This window comes from Miniopterus schreibersii (assembly GCF_964146895.1).
Source record: "Miniopterus schreibersii genome assembly, chromosome: 19".
NCBI lineage: Eukaryota > Metazoa > Chordata > Mammalia > Chiroptera > Miniopteridae > Miniopterus > Miniopterus schreibersii.
In genome coordinates, this window is record NC_138119.1 from 19,653,679 (window position 1) to 19,669,582 (window position 15,904).

Sequence of the window (15,904 nt, forward strand, 5' to 3'; positions counted from 1 at the left end):
AAAGGCTTTGTAATGACATGGGTAAAGGCTCATGTTACAATGATCAGTGAAAAACAGGACACAAAACTGTAGATTGTATTTACGCAAGAGTATGTGTTTATATATACTTGTAAAGGAAAAATGCTCATATGCCAGAATGTCAGTAGTTATTTCTGGGTTATGGAATTACAGGCAGTCTTTATTTTCTTCATTATAAATTTTCTGTGTGTTCCAAATCCTGCCTCTCCAATGTTTCTTCAGGGAATGTGTATTTTTTAGACAGGAAATTTCTTTTAAAGAAAGAATTATTGTGCTCAACCATAAGGTTGTGCTTTTAGACCGTTAGAGAGAAATGTCTATGTTTAATTTGTCCTGTGGGTTTATTCTTTTAGATTAATCTGTATCATTTTCTGTCAGTGTGCTGTTTTATCTAAAGCTTGGAACCCAAGTATGAATTTAGACCCAGTTTCGATTTTTTTAAACTTTGTTAAAATTTATTTAAAATTTTTATTATGAAAAAATTCTAACAAACAAAAGTAGAGAGAACAATATAATGAACCCATAGACCCACTCCCTGGAGTAAACAATAATTCACACTTGCAGATTTGCCTTATCCTTTTTGCTGAAGTATATATTAAAATAAGTTACATACATCTTGATATTAAACTCATATATATATGTACCTCTATAAAATATTTATACCTGTCAGCAATTCCTTTACACATCCAACATGATTAACCATAATTTTTAAGACTGCCGTTTAAATTATATCCCCAAAGATTTTTCTCTTCTGTTCTTCAACCTTCCAAACCAGGATTCTGGGTTTCCGCCGAGCCCCCTTAGTGGTTGGCAGATTTGTTAATCTTCGGACAGAGATCAAGCCTGTTGCCACGGAGCAGCTCTTGAGCACCTTCCTAACTGTAGGTAAGAAGCAATAGAGGACATTTAGGTGGGAGAGTAGTTAATAAGTTAAATGGGGTGTCATTGAACAAGCTGGTTCATGACTTTTACAGAAGCAAGTCAGGCAACTTGCTCTTGGGTTACTGGGGGAAATGGATCTAAAAGGAAACCGAAAGTTTTCCCTAATGTGTACTTTGTTGTGTCTGTGAAGTAGGAAGTGAGATCACTTACTGATAGAGTAAGTAGCTGATAACTTTATTTCCTTCTGCTTGCTTTTAAGCTAAACCTCAAACTCGAATTTTGGCCTAAATCTGTTATTGTCTGTATATCATTGGCTGGGTAGTTTTTTTCATATACATGTACTTTCTTTGGAACTGTCTCCTGTCATCTTAGAATTGAGGAAAACCTTAAGGCAACTCTGAGAGGGTCAGAAATTCCCTTGTAGGGTTGTACTTGGGCCTGGACAATCACCACTGCCGCCTCCTGCTCTGCAAGGGGTAGCCTGTAACTCACGTGCATGGAACTGGCTACAGTCCCTCTGGGCTCCGCTCTGTTATCTCACTCTGAGGTGCAGGATCTGAGCTAAACTTCTCACTCATGTTCTTGTGGGCACAGTGAGAATGGGAAATATTCAGAGGTGCTGTGGTCTCTTGTCCCAGAATCTTCGTGGTGACATTTTCAATGACACATTATGACTTGAAACAGTCATTGCAAGATGAACACCTTGCTTTGCTAGAATGAATGGGTTTGCATTTAAAATGAGATGAAACTGAATATTTAAAAGACTTGTGACAGGTTCATCAGAGTTTAAACTTACAAGGCTAGAGCTATGCTGTTTTTACGAATAACTGAAAGCATACAGTGTCGCTGATTTGTTTCTTATATTTTCTGTGCACTTTTGCTTGTTCAATTTTATGCTCAGGCAAACGTGAATTCCTGATGGATGGGAGGAGGTCAAAGGAGAATAGGCCATAGTCCCTGCTCTCTAGAGACTCACAGAGGTTAACTCTCATACCTCGCGCAAGGTGTGGGGAGGGAGAGGCCAGGGAGAGGTTTGTAGAGGAGGTTATTGACATTTGCACTGAGTATTAAAGAATCAGTAGGAGCTACTCAGGCAGCAAAGAGGAAAGGGCATTGGGTAATAATTGAAAGTAATAACAGAAATAAGGGCATAAAGACCTGAAAGTACACAGGATTGGGACATTTGGGGAATGAGCTTCTGGCTACACCCACAACATAGGGCAGCAGTGTCTTAGTTCGGGCTGTCTGAAGTCCAAGGTCAGGGTGCCAGTAAGGTTGGGTTCTGGTGAAAGCCCTCTTCCTGGTTTACAATCATCTACCTTCTTGCTGTGTCCTCATATGGCGTGGGTTGGGGGGTGGGGGGGAGAGATCATCACTCTCCTGTCTCTGCTTATAAGGACAATAATCCCATCACGAGGGCTTCTCCCCAAAGCCCCACCTCCAGATACCACCACACTGAGGATTATGACTTCTTCAACATGTGAATTCTAGGGGGACACAAACATTTAGGCTATAGCAGGTAGGTAGAAGGCTGACCTGAGCACATTTTTTAAAATGTATTAGTAGACAGTTTGGTATAATAATAACTAAATTCTGTGTAGCCCCTGCAACCTGACAAAGCACTTTTACACAGTTACTATATCTGATCCTCTTGACAAAAGAGTACAGTAAGTGGGGGAGATTTATCCACGTGCCATTCCTGAGAAAGAGGCTGAAAAGAGTTAAATGACTTTCCCATAGTCACAAAGCTACTCATTGTTAGCCAGGATTCAAACTCAGATTTAAAAACTCTAAAATATTTAATTTGCTTTTGTTCTTTCATGTTTCAAAAACAAAATTTTGTTGAAATTCATTCAACAAAATTTTATTTCACTTGTGTATCGCAGGTGCTGAATATACAAAAATGAGTGATACCCTCCTGCCTGCAAGGAGCTTTATCCAATGGGGAACTCAGACATGTACAGAGGGCCTTGGGGGTGAAGGGGACGGGCCTGGGTGTGATTTTGTTTCCATCCAGTTCCCAGGTGGAGGCAGAGCACACAGGGAGATGAGAAGGGCATGACAGCTCCGGAGACTGTAATTTAGCTGGAGTTAAGTATCTGTGTGGGGCTGGGGACTGAGCAAGGCAGGTGGTCAGGACAGTGTCACCAAAGGGCCTTGTGCACCAACCTACAAGTCAATACTTTCTCTTCAGACACCGAGAGGCCACTTACAGAGCCTGGACATGGCAAGGTCAGGCTTGAATTCTAGAGAACTGACTTTGGCAGCCCTGTCGAGAATGAATTGGGAAGGGGAGAATCGGGAGGTGAGAGCACTTGGGGCTTGTGGAGTAAATTCATACGCAATAAGAGAAGTAAAGCAAGCAGAGGGGATAGAAGGATTTAAGGTACTCTAGGATGGAAAGAGTTTGGTGAACATATTACATGGAACATTCCAGAAAGAAACAGTTCATAAGTTTTAAATAGTGCACCATTCAGAGTAGTATGATGAACTCTCATGTCCTCCACTCCGTCAGCCTGAGACGTGAATCTTCCCCTTGTCCAGTGTACCTGCCCCCCCCCCCCATGCATGCCATCTCCCCCCTCCGGGTGCTCTGACCAAGCAGAGGACTTTCCTTTTCCCCTTTTATTTCGCCCTTTCCTTTCCCCCCTTCCCCTCCTTCCTTTTCCTTTTCCTTTTCCTTTTCCTTTTCCTTTTCCTTTTCCTTTTCCTTTTCCTTTTCCTTTTCCTTTCCTTGTTCAGAAAGATACTTGTGACAGTAGTAGGCTCTTGGAGAGAGACGGAAGAAGGGACACAGAAAGGGAGACTGACTTTTTCATGTGTATCCTTTCGTACCTGTTGAATTGTTTTACACTTTTTGCTTTTGTTCCCTATACACTGTTAAATGTAAGTTCAGGATCTTGGTTTTCACAATCTGTTTACCAGCTGCTCTCTGCTCCATTGTCCTGGGGAGAATTTGGAACCTTCCTTTTTTCCCCTTAAGTGTGTTCGGCCCCTTTCTCTCCTCTAGGAAATAATACTTGTTTCTATGGGAAGTGTTATTACTGCCGAGAGACTGAGCCAGCTTGTGCTGACGGAGACACCATGGAGGGATCTGTCACACTTTGGCTTCCAGATGTGTGGCCTTTGCAGAAACACCGACACCCCTGGGGCAGGACTTACCGAGAGGGCAAACTGGCCAGGTAAATGCTCCTGTGAGTCACTACTAATGCTCTCCTGTGCCTGGCCTGCTGACAGCCTGCACGCAACCAGGGGTTCTGTCCAAGACTAAAGAGAACAGTGGAGGGTCAGGGGCAAACCTGCAAGTCAGGGGCTTCGTCTTCTCTCTGTTTAGACAATGCCAGGGACAGTGTTGGCTCTCAGTAAATAACCTTGGGGATGCTGCTTGCCTCCAGGTGGGAGTACGATGAGAGCTACTGCGACGCTGTGAAGAAAACATCCCCGTATGACTCTGGCCCGCGTCTCCTGGACATCATTGACACGGCTGTCTTTGATTACCTGATCGGCAATGCTGACCGCCATCACTATGAGAGTTTCCAAGACGACGAGGGTGCCAGTATGCTTATCCTTCTCGATAATGCCAAAAGGTAGGACCAGCAGGACTACCCTTGTCGGGTAGGGGTGTCTGTGTAGACAAGAAGGGCGTTTTCTGGGCTATCCTGGCAAAATCCAGAACACACTTGACAGATGCATCTTCCCTGTTTCCGCTCAGGGTCCTCGCTGTTCCCGACCCCATTCTTCCATCTTGCTCAGGTCTGCACTCCTTCTACCCTCAGAGACCCGAGGACTTTAAAAATGGAAAAGTGGTTTTTCCCAGGAGTCAAAGACTGTGATGCTGTTCACAGCTGGAGACCAAGGCCCTTGATTTGTCACTACACACGTCATCCTTTCTTGACTGTGATGTTTAGAATCTTGAGATATACATAGTTAATGTAACATGAAATTTGATTACTGCTAAACTTATTTTATTCAAAGGTTCATGCATTTTAAAAGATTAATTTTTTTGACAGGCTGCTTTGATATTTTTATAGCAGTCCAGGCCCAGACTTTTTGCTACCGTGAGAGGAAGAGTAGTTGCTTAGTGATTATATATAAAGACAAGTTACTTTTATCTTCCATGAGATAATTTTATTAATTTTGAATGAATGAATGCCCTTATTTTTTAGTCTGGGCTCTTTGAAGAACACATTGTATTTTCAACTTGCACTCTACATTCTCTATGGTGCCCAGTTCAGTACCACACTTTCTGTGACACTTAAGTGTTTGCTAAACAGTATACTTCTTTGGAACCCAGAATTATCCACGTCACAACTGTTAACATTGGTTGCTGAGAATAAGCTGAGACGGGGGTCCTCAGCAAAGAATGCTTGGGCAGCATTAGCTAATGATGCCACCATCTTACACAGCACCAGGCCCCACATGCTCTGTGGAAGGTGATGACAGTTATGGAAAGTGAGAGGCTAGCAAACACTGCCTCTCCCTCTCCCAGCAGTGCTGTATACATTCCTGAAAATCTTTATCCTTACTTGTAAAAATGATCCTTTTCTTAAAGATCATGTGAATCATGGAAATATTCATTGAAACAGTTGCCTTTGCCATTTATTATTTGAAGGCCTGCACTGTGCTTCGGGCTGCCAGACCCTTCAGCTATTACAACGAACTTCCAGGAAAAGAGAAGGTTAGCAGCTTTTCCAGAATCAGTTCCCCTTGTCTTACTCAGAACTACTGCTGAGATCATTTTTACATTTGCTTTCAACTAACTTCTCAGCCTCTGCAAGTCGTTTTTCTGTTTTGAATCTGTCCATATATTTGTAGGGACTAGGACAGTCCAAATCTTTTCTGATTGGTAATTTTGGAGTAGAACAGTGTAACTTCTTTTTGCAAGTAATGACCATCTGCTTGTTGAATAGCTTGTATTTCTCCGCCCACACTTAACATTTTTCCAGGTTTGGAGGTCTTCAGGCTCTCACTCTGGTCTGTGTTACCATGGTTGTGCCTCAGCACCTTGCTGTTTCTTGTCAGGAGAGGGGGTCCTTGCAAATATGGATAATTGTTGTTCGATGCTGCAGCACAAGCTGCTAGGAATCTGTGTCTAATTGGTCATGCCCTGTTTATTTTTAATTTAAGTGACTTGAGCTGTGGGAGCATGAAATTATTTAGGATCACGTTTGGGTTTCTTACAGAATTTGCTTTTGCTTTGATGCTAAGAAGGGAACTGGTGCTGCCACCCAATTCACCAAGATTTCATTTCATTTTCAGCTTTGGGAACCCCTCGCTGGACGAGAGAAGCATTCTTGCCCCTCTCTATCAGTGTTGCATGTAAGTTATGCACATCAAATGCCAGGCTTATGTAACAGTACAGAGTGTTCTTGGCCTTAAATCTTCCTAATACCTGATCATGCTTTTCCGACCCAGAACCCCTCAAGGTCCTGAGATAGAGGATCAGGGAAAAGTGGAGGCTGGTAATCCAATACTCAGAATTCATTTTGAGTTTTGTATGAATAGATGGTTTCGGTCTATTCAGTAGTGTATTTCCATGTTTGTTTTAATATCAGGATATAGTCCCCTGCTCCCCCAAAGTCTAGTACAATCTGTGTCCTGGGTCGCTGTACTGTGTTTACCTTATGGTTTCAAGTCCTCTCACCACCACAGACATCCTGTGGGTCACAGATCCCAATTTGAAATTGTATAAACCAAAAGTAATGTTTCCCTTATGTATTTAGCAACTGATGTTTTTTAAAAAAATAGTCTATGTTAGAGAACAAAGAAATTAAAAAGTAAATTAAGAAAATGAGATAAAAATTGGGCTCTAAGAAGCTCCTTTTCAGATCATGATTGCTGGTAAAATTTTAAAGTGAGCACTGAGAATGAGCTGGAGCCCACACAGATATGCAAGCCCAGGAGCACCCCTTCCTGTTGGTCAACTCCTAGGGTCCCTGGGACCATGTAAGACTGGCCTCCTGGCAACTGATCAGCTTCTCTTTTTTCTGCTTTTCTTTCATTCTGTTTTTTTAAATGTACTTTATTTTTTCCTTTTTTTAATCGCAAAACTATTCTGCAGAAAGTTTACCCAGGCAACCCTTAATTTTCTTCATTAGTATTGGGAAGCATTGATACATCCAATCAAACACTGCATCTTTCAAGGAAGATGTTTTTATATTAATACTTAGTGTTCTTAGTCTGGTCCCATCAGGAGATAGAAAAGACATAGTGGGTTAAATGGGAAACTTTAGTATGAAGAATTATTAACCCTGATGCAGGAGTGACTGTAAAAGAAAACAGGGCTGAGGGAGAGCACCCAAGGAAGGATGAATGTGGAAGGGGACCCCTTTGTACTTCAGCCCACTGGATGGCAGAGAAGTCCCTGAGTTTGCAGGTGCCGGGTGAGCAGAAGCAGCCCTCCAGAGTGTAGGCAGGGTCCAGGCAGGCCACAACCGTCAGCATGGCATACAGAGGGCCTGCCCGTTCTGGGAGTGTGGCTGGGGCAGAGCTGCATTTGATGGCCTACCCCACACACTACTGACCCACTGCACAGCAGCCCGAAGCCCTGGAGAACCCCTTCTTTCTGCAGTGTTCCTCGAGCGCCCTCTGCTGAGAAAGCTCAGGAGAGAGAGATGCTTAAAGGAAACCTGTCCGTTATAGCAGGTCATTTCGAGTGATACCTTAGTCACACGTGGGAAGCTCAGATGCTCAGGGCACTTGTAGTATATTTTAAAATACAAAACCACACTGCTTCTGTGCTTGTTCATCCCTGCCATGCTTTAGCCAAAGTTTGATCTCCTTTGCTTTTTTTTTTTAAATCCTCACCAGAGGATATTTTTTCCATTGCTTTCCAGAGAGAGTGGAAGCGAGAGGGAGAGAGAAACATCAATGTGAGAGAGAGGCATCTATTAGTTGCCTCCTGCACGCACCCTGACTGACCAGGGACCGGGGATCAAACCTGCAACCAAGGTACATGCCCTTGGCCTGAATCGAACCCGGGACCCTTCAGTCCTCAGGCTGACACTAACCACTGAGCCAAACTGGCCAGGGCTCCTTTGCTTTTTTAAATAGCTGCAAAACAGGCTGCCTCTTTCAGAGTCCAACTTTTTTGCATACCTAGAAATTCTCACAGTACCCACAGGCAGATAATTACTTTTCTTCTGAGATAAATAGAAGATCCTTTTTAGTTGGTGAAATAAGGAAAATTGGTGTGCTTACAATAAAATTTTCCTATTCATAATATTAATGGTAAGAAATTTTTTAAATTCAGAAATGTATAAAGAAGGAAATAAAATTGCCCGTTAAGATGTAAGGATAAGTTCTATCAACACTGTAGTGACTTCTTTCTAATCATGTGTGTCTGTGTGTTCTTGTGTGTGGGTGTACTTACACACACATTTTCTTTCCCCACAGATGTGGAGTAAAACAGCTTCTTTACTCCAGCTTTCCCCCACCCAGCATCATGGACATTTTCCCATGCCACTACATTTTCTTTACTGCTTTTAATGTCTGCATGGTATTTCCTGGACTGGATGAGTTATAACTGATTTAACTATTTACCAGTTGTTGGACATTCAGATTGGTTCACATTTTTCCTGTTATAAATAGCACTTCAATGAACATGTATAAATTTTGTATTATCTCTCAATTACCTGGAAAAAGTATCGAAATGTGGTAATGTGACTTAATCATAATGATTTTTTTTTTTAGTTGAGTCATTTTAAATAATTATTTCTTTACTTTTGTGTGCCAAGCAGGCTTTAAACTCCATTCGGTAGTGAGAGATTTTATGTAACCCATCCAAAACCTTTTTTTCCAGCATTCGGGTTTCTACCTGGAACAGACTGAACTACCTAAAGAATGGTGTGCTGAAGTCTGCCTTAAAATCTGCCATGGCCCATGATCCCATCTCCCCAGTGCTGTCCAGCCCTCATCTGGACGCTGTGGACCAGCGGCTCCTGAGTGTCCTGGCCACCGTGAAGCAGTGCACGGACCAGTTTGGGATGGACACTGTGCTGGTGGAAGACAGGATGCCTCTCTCCCACTTGTAATTTGCAGCACAGAATAACTGAGACTTGTTTTTACAAAGATAGAGAAACAGCACAATCAATTCCAAATGGTATGAGATGGATTGGAAATGGCCAGCAGCAAGTTCTGGTGATAGGGGACAGGGTCGCCTCGGATTTCTTTGGTGTTTTCCGTCGTAGAAACTGAAGCGCGAACTGTTAGTTTCAGACCACGGAATGTTCCCACTGAGCCACCTGACGTCCTCGGCCCTTGCCCATTCTAGCAGTGGCATCGCAGTTGGTCAGTCTTAATTCTCATGCCAAAGGACAGCAGGTGTGACGTTTGGAGAGGTTAATGCTGGGGCTGGTTCCGGAGGGGTATTTGGAGCTCACCCGTACAGTCCTTTCACCACACCTGTGGATCTTCTGAGGCCACTTTGCAATCTCTTGAGTCCTTTTTTTACCAGGACTGTCAAATTGGGAATTTCACTGCCTCCTGAGGAGTGGCAGCAAGTAAAAGCTGGCATTCTGTGGAGCCAAAGGAGCAGGCTTGTTGGAGGGGGTATGTTTTAGAGGGAAGACCAAAAGCAGGAGAGATGTTTGGGCTTTTCAGCAGTTGGCAGTAGTGCTTTAATGCTTCTTAGAGGAGGAAGAAGGGAGAGGAGGTGATCAGAATTGGGGAAGTGACTGAATTAGTTAAAGCAGGTTCCCCTGGATTTTACTGAAGCTCTTAAGGTGTGTAAAAGCTAACATGACTTGTCCCTAAGTGAAGTTGGCATTATCACAGTTGTGTTTAAATTAACCAAAAATTGTCTCTGGAGAACTTATTGTCACAACACAAGCATGATTCTCTTATGAGATTTTATTTTTTTATTTTGTCCGAAGGAGACAAATCCTTTCCAAATTAACAAAGCAAACAAATAACACATTGAATAAGGGTTAGGTTTCTTGTGACCTCTGCCACCCTGGTTTCTCTTCTGAGATGAATTTCCGCCTCGGCCTTCAAGGCCTTTGGAGCTGCTATTCCCAAGAGATTGGCAATCATGACTGTGCCTTTCTTGTGAGAAGAGCCAGCTCACTCCGACAGATGAACATGCACATCTTGCTAGTGGCTGGACCTGTCTTGTGATTTGAGCCATGTGGGTGACTGGAAACAAAGATGTAAGCCTTCTGAGCCTTAAAACTAAGGAGGTTGTGCCAGGAAGAGCCTTAAGATTTTGATTTATGTCAAACCCTAATTTCATCATTTAATCTTGTTTGGAATTTCAAACCGGTGTTCTTCCGTCTCTTGTTAGCATTCTCAAATTTCAGGTCACTAAAGCACAGGCGTAGTTCTGGGTTAGGCAGAGAGATGGTGCCACGTAAGCAGTTGTAGTCAAATATTGGCCAGGGGGCAGCAGGCCTGGCGTGTCACTCTGTGTCACCTCAGCGCTGTGTGCTGTCCATGTGTTGTCTGGGTGCTGTTCCAGTTCTGTGCTTCTGTCAAGCAGAAACTAACATTTAACAGTGTGGTTGAACAAATTTAATGCTGGCCATTGGAGACCAGTTTTAAACAACCACCCTTTCAAAAGCAGTTCAGAATTTATGCCTCAACATCCTCTCATTGAAAGATAACCGAGTATCCTGTGACTACTTTAGAAGAGCATGAAATTAGGATACTTTTGTACTTTTGTATGTACATTTTGAGATGTACACAAGAATGGGCTTAGTTATTTAAAAAGGTATTGAATTTAAGAAGGCAGAAACACTAGTGTTAACAAAAGGCGGCATTGGTTCCAGTCGTATGCCCGTTGCCTGTGTGATGCCCAGAGATTCACAGTTGAGCTGGAGGGTACCTTGGAGAGAGTTGACCCCGCACGGTCCGCGGGCCGGCTGGCAGGAGGCAAGGAAGGATGTGAGCCGAGCTAATGGATGGATTAGCGTTCTCTCAACATGTCTCGTAGTATGTGCTGCAGTGGAAGGCAGAAGAGCTGCTCTCACACCGGGAGCTTGATTCACATTGTTGTAGGCAGAAGACTCTGCTAAGGAAAAGAGCAGGAGAGAAGGTGGCTTTGAAACTGCCTCATCCCTTCTTAAAATACTGCTGAAAATGAAGACTTTCCTTCTCTTTCCTTTTGTTTGGAAATTCATGCTCTTATAAGGTGTTCAGGTCTGTAGTGGTTGAAGTTAGCATCGTGCTGATTAAATGACACTGAGAATATAAATTATGTTTGAAGTCAGGATTGGATTAAGCAACAAAAGTCTGTTTGGGTGAATCTTAGAGATAATTGACCATAAACATATAGCCCTGAAATTCACAAACACTACGTTTTGTTTGAAAAAACAGGTAAATATCTTTTCAAAAGTTTTCTAACACTGTTTCCTGGAGGCTTATTGATTAGAATCCAGCACTGTTACAGTCAGACAATTCTTTGAAGAGTTTTTGACCAGCCCGAATTAGGGTGTATCTAGCTGACTTCTAAAGGGAGACATGGATGCGTTTTAATATTACAAAGCTGGGAAAGTGAGAACTTACTGCTATTTCCTTTTCTCTTTCTACTTAAACCTGTTTATTCCAGAGTTTGAGTGGAGAAATGTGAGGAGAGAGGTTTCATTCTAAAACTGGTCTTATTAATATGAGTCTATATTGTGGGTTTGGCCATAAATAATTTTCTGTGCAAAACAAATTACAGAACAGGATCTGATTTGCTCAGAGTATTTGTTCAATAATATATTACTAAGGCATTTGCACTCAGGATTAATGTGTCAAATGAAACTGAAGAAGGAAATGGGAGAATTTGGGTCCATCCCCTACATATTTTGGGAAAGATGAATCCTATACATGACATTTTTTTTCCAGTGTTCTTCCAAAGAAATCCATCTTTTCTCAAAACAAAACAAAAGGCTTTTGGCCTCCCCTTCCCATCCACCAAATTCCTTCAACCTCCCTTCTCGATGGTCCCTGTATTCTTGTTTGACCAGTAAGTGACCACACCTCAGTGATGGTGACACAGCATCTGTCAGTGAGCTGTCTTCTAAGTCATCCTGGGAGCTTGAGCTTCAGGAAACATGAGTTAAAGGTATATGTATGTATATAGTCATATATGTATTCTAGCAAGAAAAAATGTATTTATTTTGACACAGGGAAACACTGATTTATGTTGCTGAAGAACTTGAAGCTAGTAAAAGGTTCTCTTCTCAGTCTCTGAGCGTGGACCCTACGTGCATAAAGATCCTTCATTCAGCAAACACCTGCTGAACAGCTCTGGTGAGCCAGCCCCTCTCGGCACACGGATGAGCCAGACAGACCTGACTTCACAAAACCTCTTGTACAGGGAAAGCCAGTTTTTCTCCCCCCGATTCCTCAAGTCTGGGTTGAAAGGTAGGGGCTGGGGCCTATACTGCCACAGGATTTTAAGGAACTAAGGTGTTACAAATACAGAATGTTTGGGGGAACTGGGAATATCTTACTGAGAAGCTAATTTATTTGCTTAAACGAGAAGTGTAAGAACCAAGGATTCTGACACTGTTTTGATCTGCCAAGGATTTCCTCTCAGAGCCGTTGCACAAATAGAGGTTGTGCTTGGTAAGTCACCAAACAAGACAGATGTGCACCTAAATTTCTAATGTGTTCTATGGGTTTCAATTCCAAAAAAGAAAACAAATAAAGATTTTAATAAGAATTGATGTATCATGTTTTCCTCTTATTCCCCCCCCCCCCCTTTAAGGATATTTCCAGTGCTTTCTATTCCAATTTCCTGTCTGTTTTATTAGGGGACAGAAGGTTACATCTTATATTTTCACAGGACCTGATGGGTAAGACCTTTGGCTTCCTTAAGAGTCTTCAAAAGGCCCAGACCAGGTTGTGACTGGACCAAAATTTTCCACAGGATGATTCTTGGGTGCTTTTTTTGTGTATTTAACTCGATTCTTGCAGCTTCTTAAGAAGTAAAGAATTATGAGTCCCAAAGAACTTGTTAGGGCAGTGCCTATGGTAGAAGCATGGAAGAGAGGACCAGATTCCCTGATTACAATTCTTAGGACACGCAGGTTTTTCATTTTTTAAAATATATATATGTTTTCATCGATTTCAAAGAGAGGAAGGGAGAGGGAGATAGAAACATCGATGATGAGAGTCATCAATCAGCTGCCTCCTGCACGCCCTCTACTGGGGATCAAACCCACAACCCAGGCATGTGCCCTGACCGGGAATTGAACGTGACCTGGTTCATAGGTCGTTGCTCAACTGCTGAGCCACGCCAGGCGGGCCCAGATTTTTAACTTTTGAAATGGAAATCCGGCATCATGAATCTCAACCAGACAAATGAGCACAGTTCTTAAGACTTTTTTACTTGATTTGCAGCAATTTTGCTTTTGCCAGTTTTTGTCATTTGTCCTTGAATACCCATGAGGCTGCAGCCTAGGACATGTTCTTCGGACTCGCCACAGCGATCTTTCTGCAGGTGAGATTTCCGGCTTCGTTTGCTTCACAGGCACATCAGGAAGACTGGCAGTAAAGCTCAACAAGGGAGCAGGGAGGGCATGCTTCTGTACCCAGCGTATTTGCCTGTAAGAACTGTTGAGCAGCCCTCATTTTGTCAGACGAGAATGGTCGTAAGCACTGGTGCTGCGTGGGCGGGTTTTGTTACTCCCAGGGAGTAACAGTAGTAAGTCATGTTTGTAAAGTATTCAATCTTTCTTCAGTAGGCATTTGGGCATCGTGCTGTGAGCTATGGTTGCCATCGAGATGGTAATGACTGTCCCTTTCCTCAGAGAGCCCGTAGTCCTAGCAAGAGGAAGCTGCGTGTGAAGGACCAAATGCCTCGGGAACCACGTAAGCGAACTGCAGTGGAAATAAGGCCCAGGAAAGAGCCATGGGGCCGGCAGGGGAGAGGCAGGCAGGACCCGTACTGGAGAAGCCCTTGACCCAGGCTTGACGTGTGGTGTGTGTAGAACCCCTGACTCCAGAAATGCAGAGCCTCCTGGGCCTGTGCTCTGTTGTCAGTACCTGGGTCACCAGAAATGTCCCTTCAAGGGTTTCCTGTGGTTCTGGCCAGTTGTGCCCTGTCTTTGGAGAGGACACTCAGTCTGCTGTGATGCCTCAGTGGCTCTGTGGAGAGATGTTAAACAAAGGAACCACTGGCATATAGACAAGCTGTGAAACATTCATTTTATGTTTTCAGAGTTTGCTTTTTACATGCCAAGTTTATGTGGAGATAGACTTGATTTTTACCCAAAGATTGTTTGCAAGGCTGATGGTGTTTTCTGTCTGCCTTCAGCGGGGTGGGAGCAATGTCTATTGCTAAGTTAAGTCCCATTCAGATGACAGTGAAGATGTTGGGTGCCCATTTTCTCTTAGAAAGACTGTTAAAATGCAGAATTTGATTGAGTAGATTTGGGGACTGAGATTCTGCATTTCAAACAAGCACCTGTGCTGGTGCCCGGTACCCGGGTCCTTGGACCACATTGGAGTAGTGCAGACAGGGTTTGCTGCCTGTAGTTTTCATAAGTGCCTTTGGATGTGCCCATCCATGAGATTTGCTCCCGGAGTTCAGCCAATAACCTCCAAGCTCTGAGAATGAATTGTTAGCAATTTATTGAAACTAGAGGTTGTCTCAAAACTGGTGTTTGGATTCATTGTTTCTTTTTCTTTTTAATTTGGATTCATTGTTTCTATGTGGGACCCACTCTGGTGGAAAAAAAAAATGTTTAGCTCTACTTTTTTTAGAAAAGGAAATGTCTTACTGAGATCAAGTTGCTTATCCCAGAATTTTCCAGCTACCTACTTTATTTACCATGAAATGCTAAATTCAAATAAAAGTATCCCAGAAGTTAGCAGCTAACTCTACATGAAAGTTACAGTAAAGAGAGAATTACTCCAGTCTTAAAATTTTAATTTTTAAAAGAAACTAGTGTTAACTTGAGTAATTTTATCACCAAAAATTCACCTATAAACTTCACTAGTATAAATAAAGCCATCCAGGCTTCCTGTGTACACCATCCAGAGCCTTATCCAGGGTGAGGCATAAGTAGTAGTAAAAGTTAACGTGTAACTGAATTAGTCCATTAACCCTCACAGCATCCCTATAAAGTGACTTTTATCCCCACTTTATAGGTGGGGAAACTGAGGCACAGGACAGTTAAGGAACACCCAAGGTCACACATAGAAAATGGTAGGGTAGAGGCCATTCACACCAATACTAGATTAACCACCAATACTAGATTGCCATTCACACTCAAACAGCATTTACTGAATGAGTTAATGTTTTACGTTTTGGACTGAGTATATAATAGTATGTTCCTTGGTAAGTGTTCCCTCAAGAGTTTCATGAGCTGGACTGGACATAATGTGGCACTTGTGGACTGGCCACTGCTCTCTGGAAGGTTTGGGTTCAATTTTGAGATCACTGAGCAGCTCAGACATACAATATACTTAGATAACAGTATTTTACAATCTAACTCCTGTATCCTAACCAAGGCGCTTGCCTGATTTCCGTAGCTCAGTGCCTGAAAGGAGCAGGCCTGGTGAGCTGCTGAGGAAGGAGCAGAGACTGGGATGAACAGGTGAGTCAGCTGGCCTGTGACATCAGTGAGACTGGCGCTAGGATTCACTTTCCTGTCCCGAGGGCCCAACCTCAGAGCCAAGTCTCATGGCCCCTAGACAGCAGTTTCTTCCTAGGACAAGGTGACTCTTAGGCCAGTGACTTCAGTAAGTCAGGTGACAGAAAAGTGCATTGAGCTCTTCTGAAATCTGGCAACCTGGCAGCATGCACGTGAAGGGGGAAGGGAGCCAGGAAAAGGTCTTTAGCCAGTGGTGTCAGAAGCTGGTCACGGTCGGTCCCAGGTGCTCAAAAATTGCAAACATAGCCAAGAAAGTGCGCACAGTACTTCTTTTAAATAAGAGATGATTACAGGGACATAAGACCTTACGGTTTTCCCATGACTGGGAGTTTCCCAAACCCCCATCTCCAGGCGGGGAGCCCAGGGCTTCTTGCTTTCGGTGCCGGTGACGTGCTGCCACGTGTCCCCTCCCTTCG

At 43.1% G+C, this 15,904-nt stretch overlaps 1 protein-coding gene across 7 annotated transcripts in view; it reads left to right on the plus strand.

The window, feature by feature from the left end:
- FAM20B (FAM20B glycosaminoglycan xylosylkinase) overlaps nt 1–12,554 on the plus strand; it is a 28,842-nt gene extending 16,288 nt beyond the window's left edge. For 5 of the 7 annotated variants that reach the window (XM_081121733.1, XM_081121735.1, XM_081121734.1 and 2 more), the window contains 5 exons: nt 794–903; nt 3,911–4,082; nt 4,296–4,487; nt 6,160–6,219; nt 8,702–12,554. In XM_081121733.1, the coding sequence (XP_080977859.1) occupies nt 794–903; nt 3,911–4,082; nt 4,296–4,487; nt 6,160–6,219; nt 8,702–8,933 (766 nt within the window). In that variant the 3' untranslated portion in view covers nt 8,934–12,554. Of the gene's footprint in view, nt 1–793; nt 904–3,910; nt 4,083–4,295; nt 4,488–5,452; nt 5,576–6,159; nt 6,220–8,701 lie in introns of those variants that run through there. The other 2 variants (XM_081121738.1, XM_081121739.1) reach the window with 2 other exon arrangements.
- Nucleotides 12,555–15,904: the final 3,350 nt, after the last annotated feature.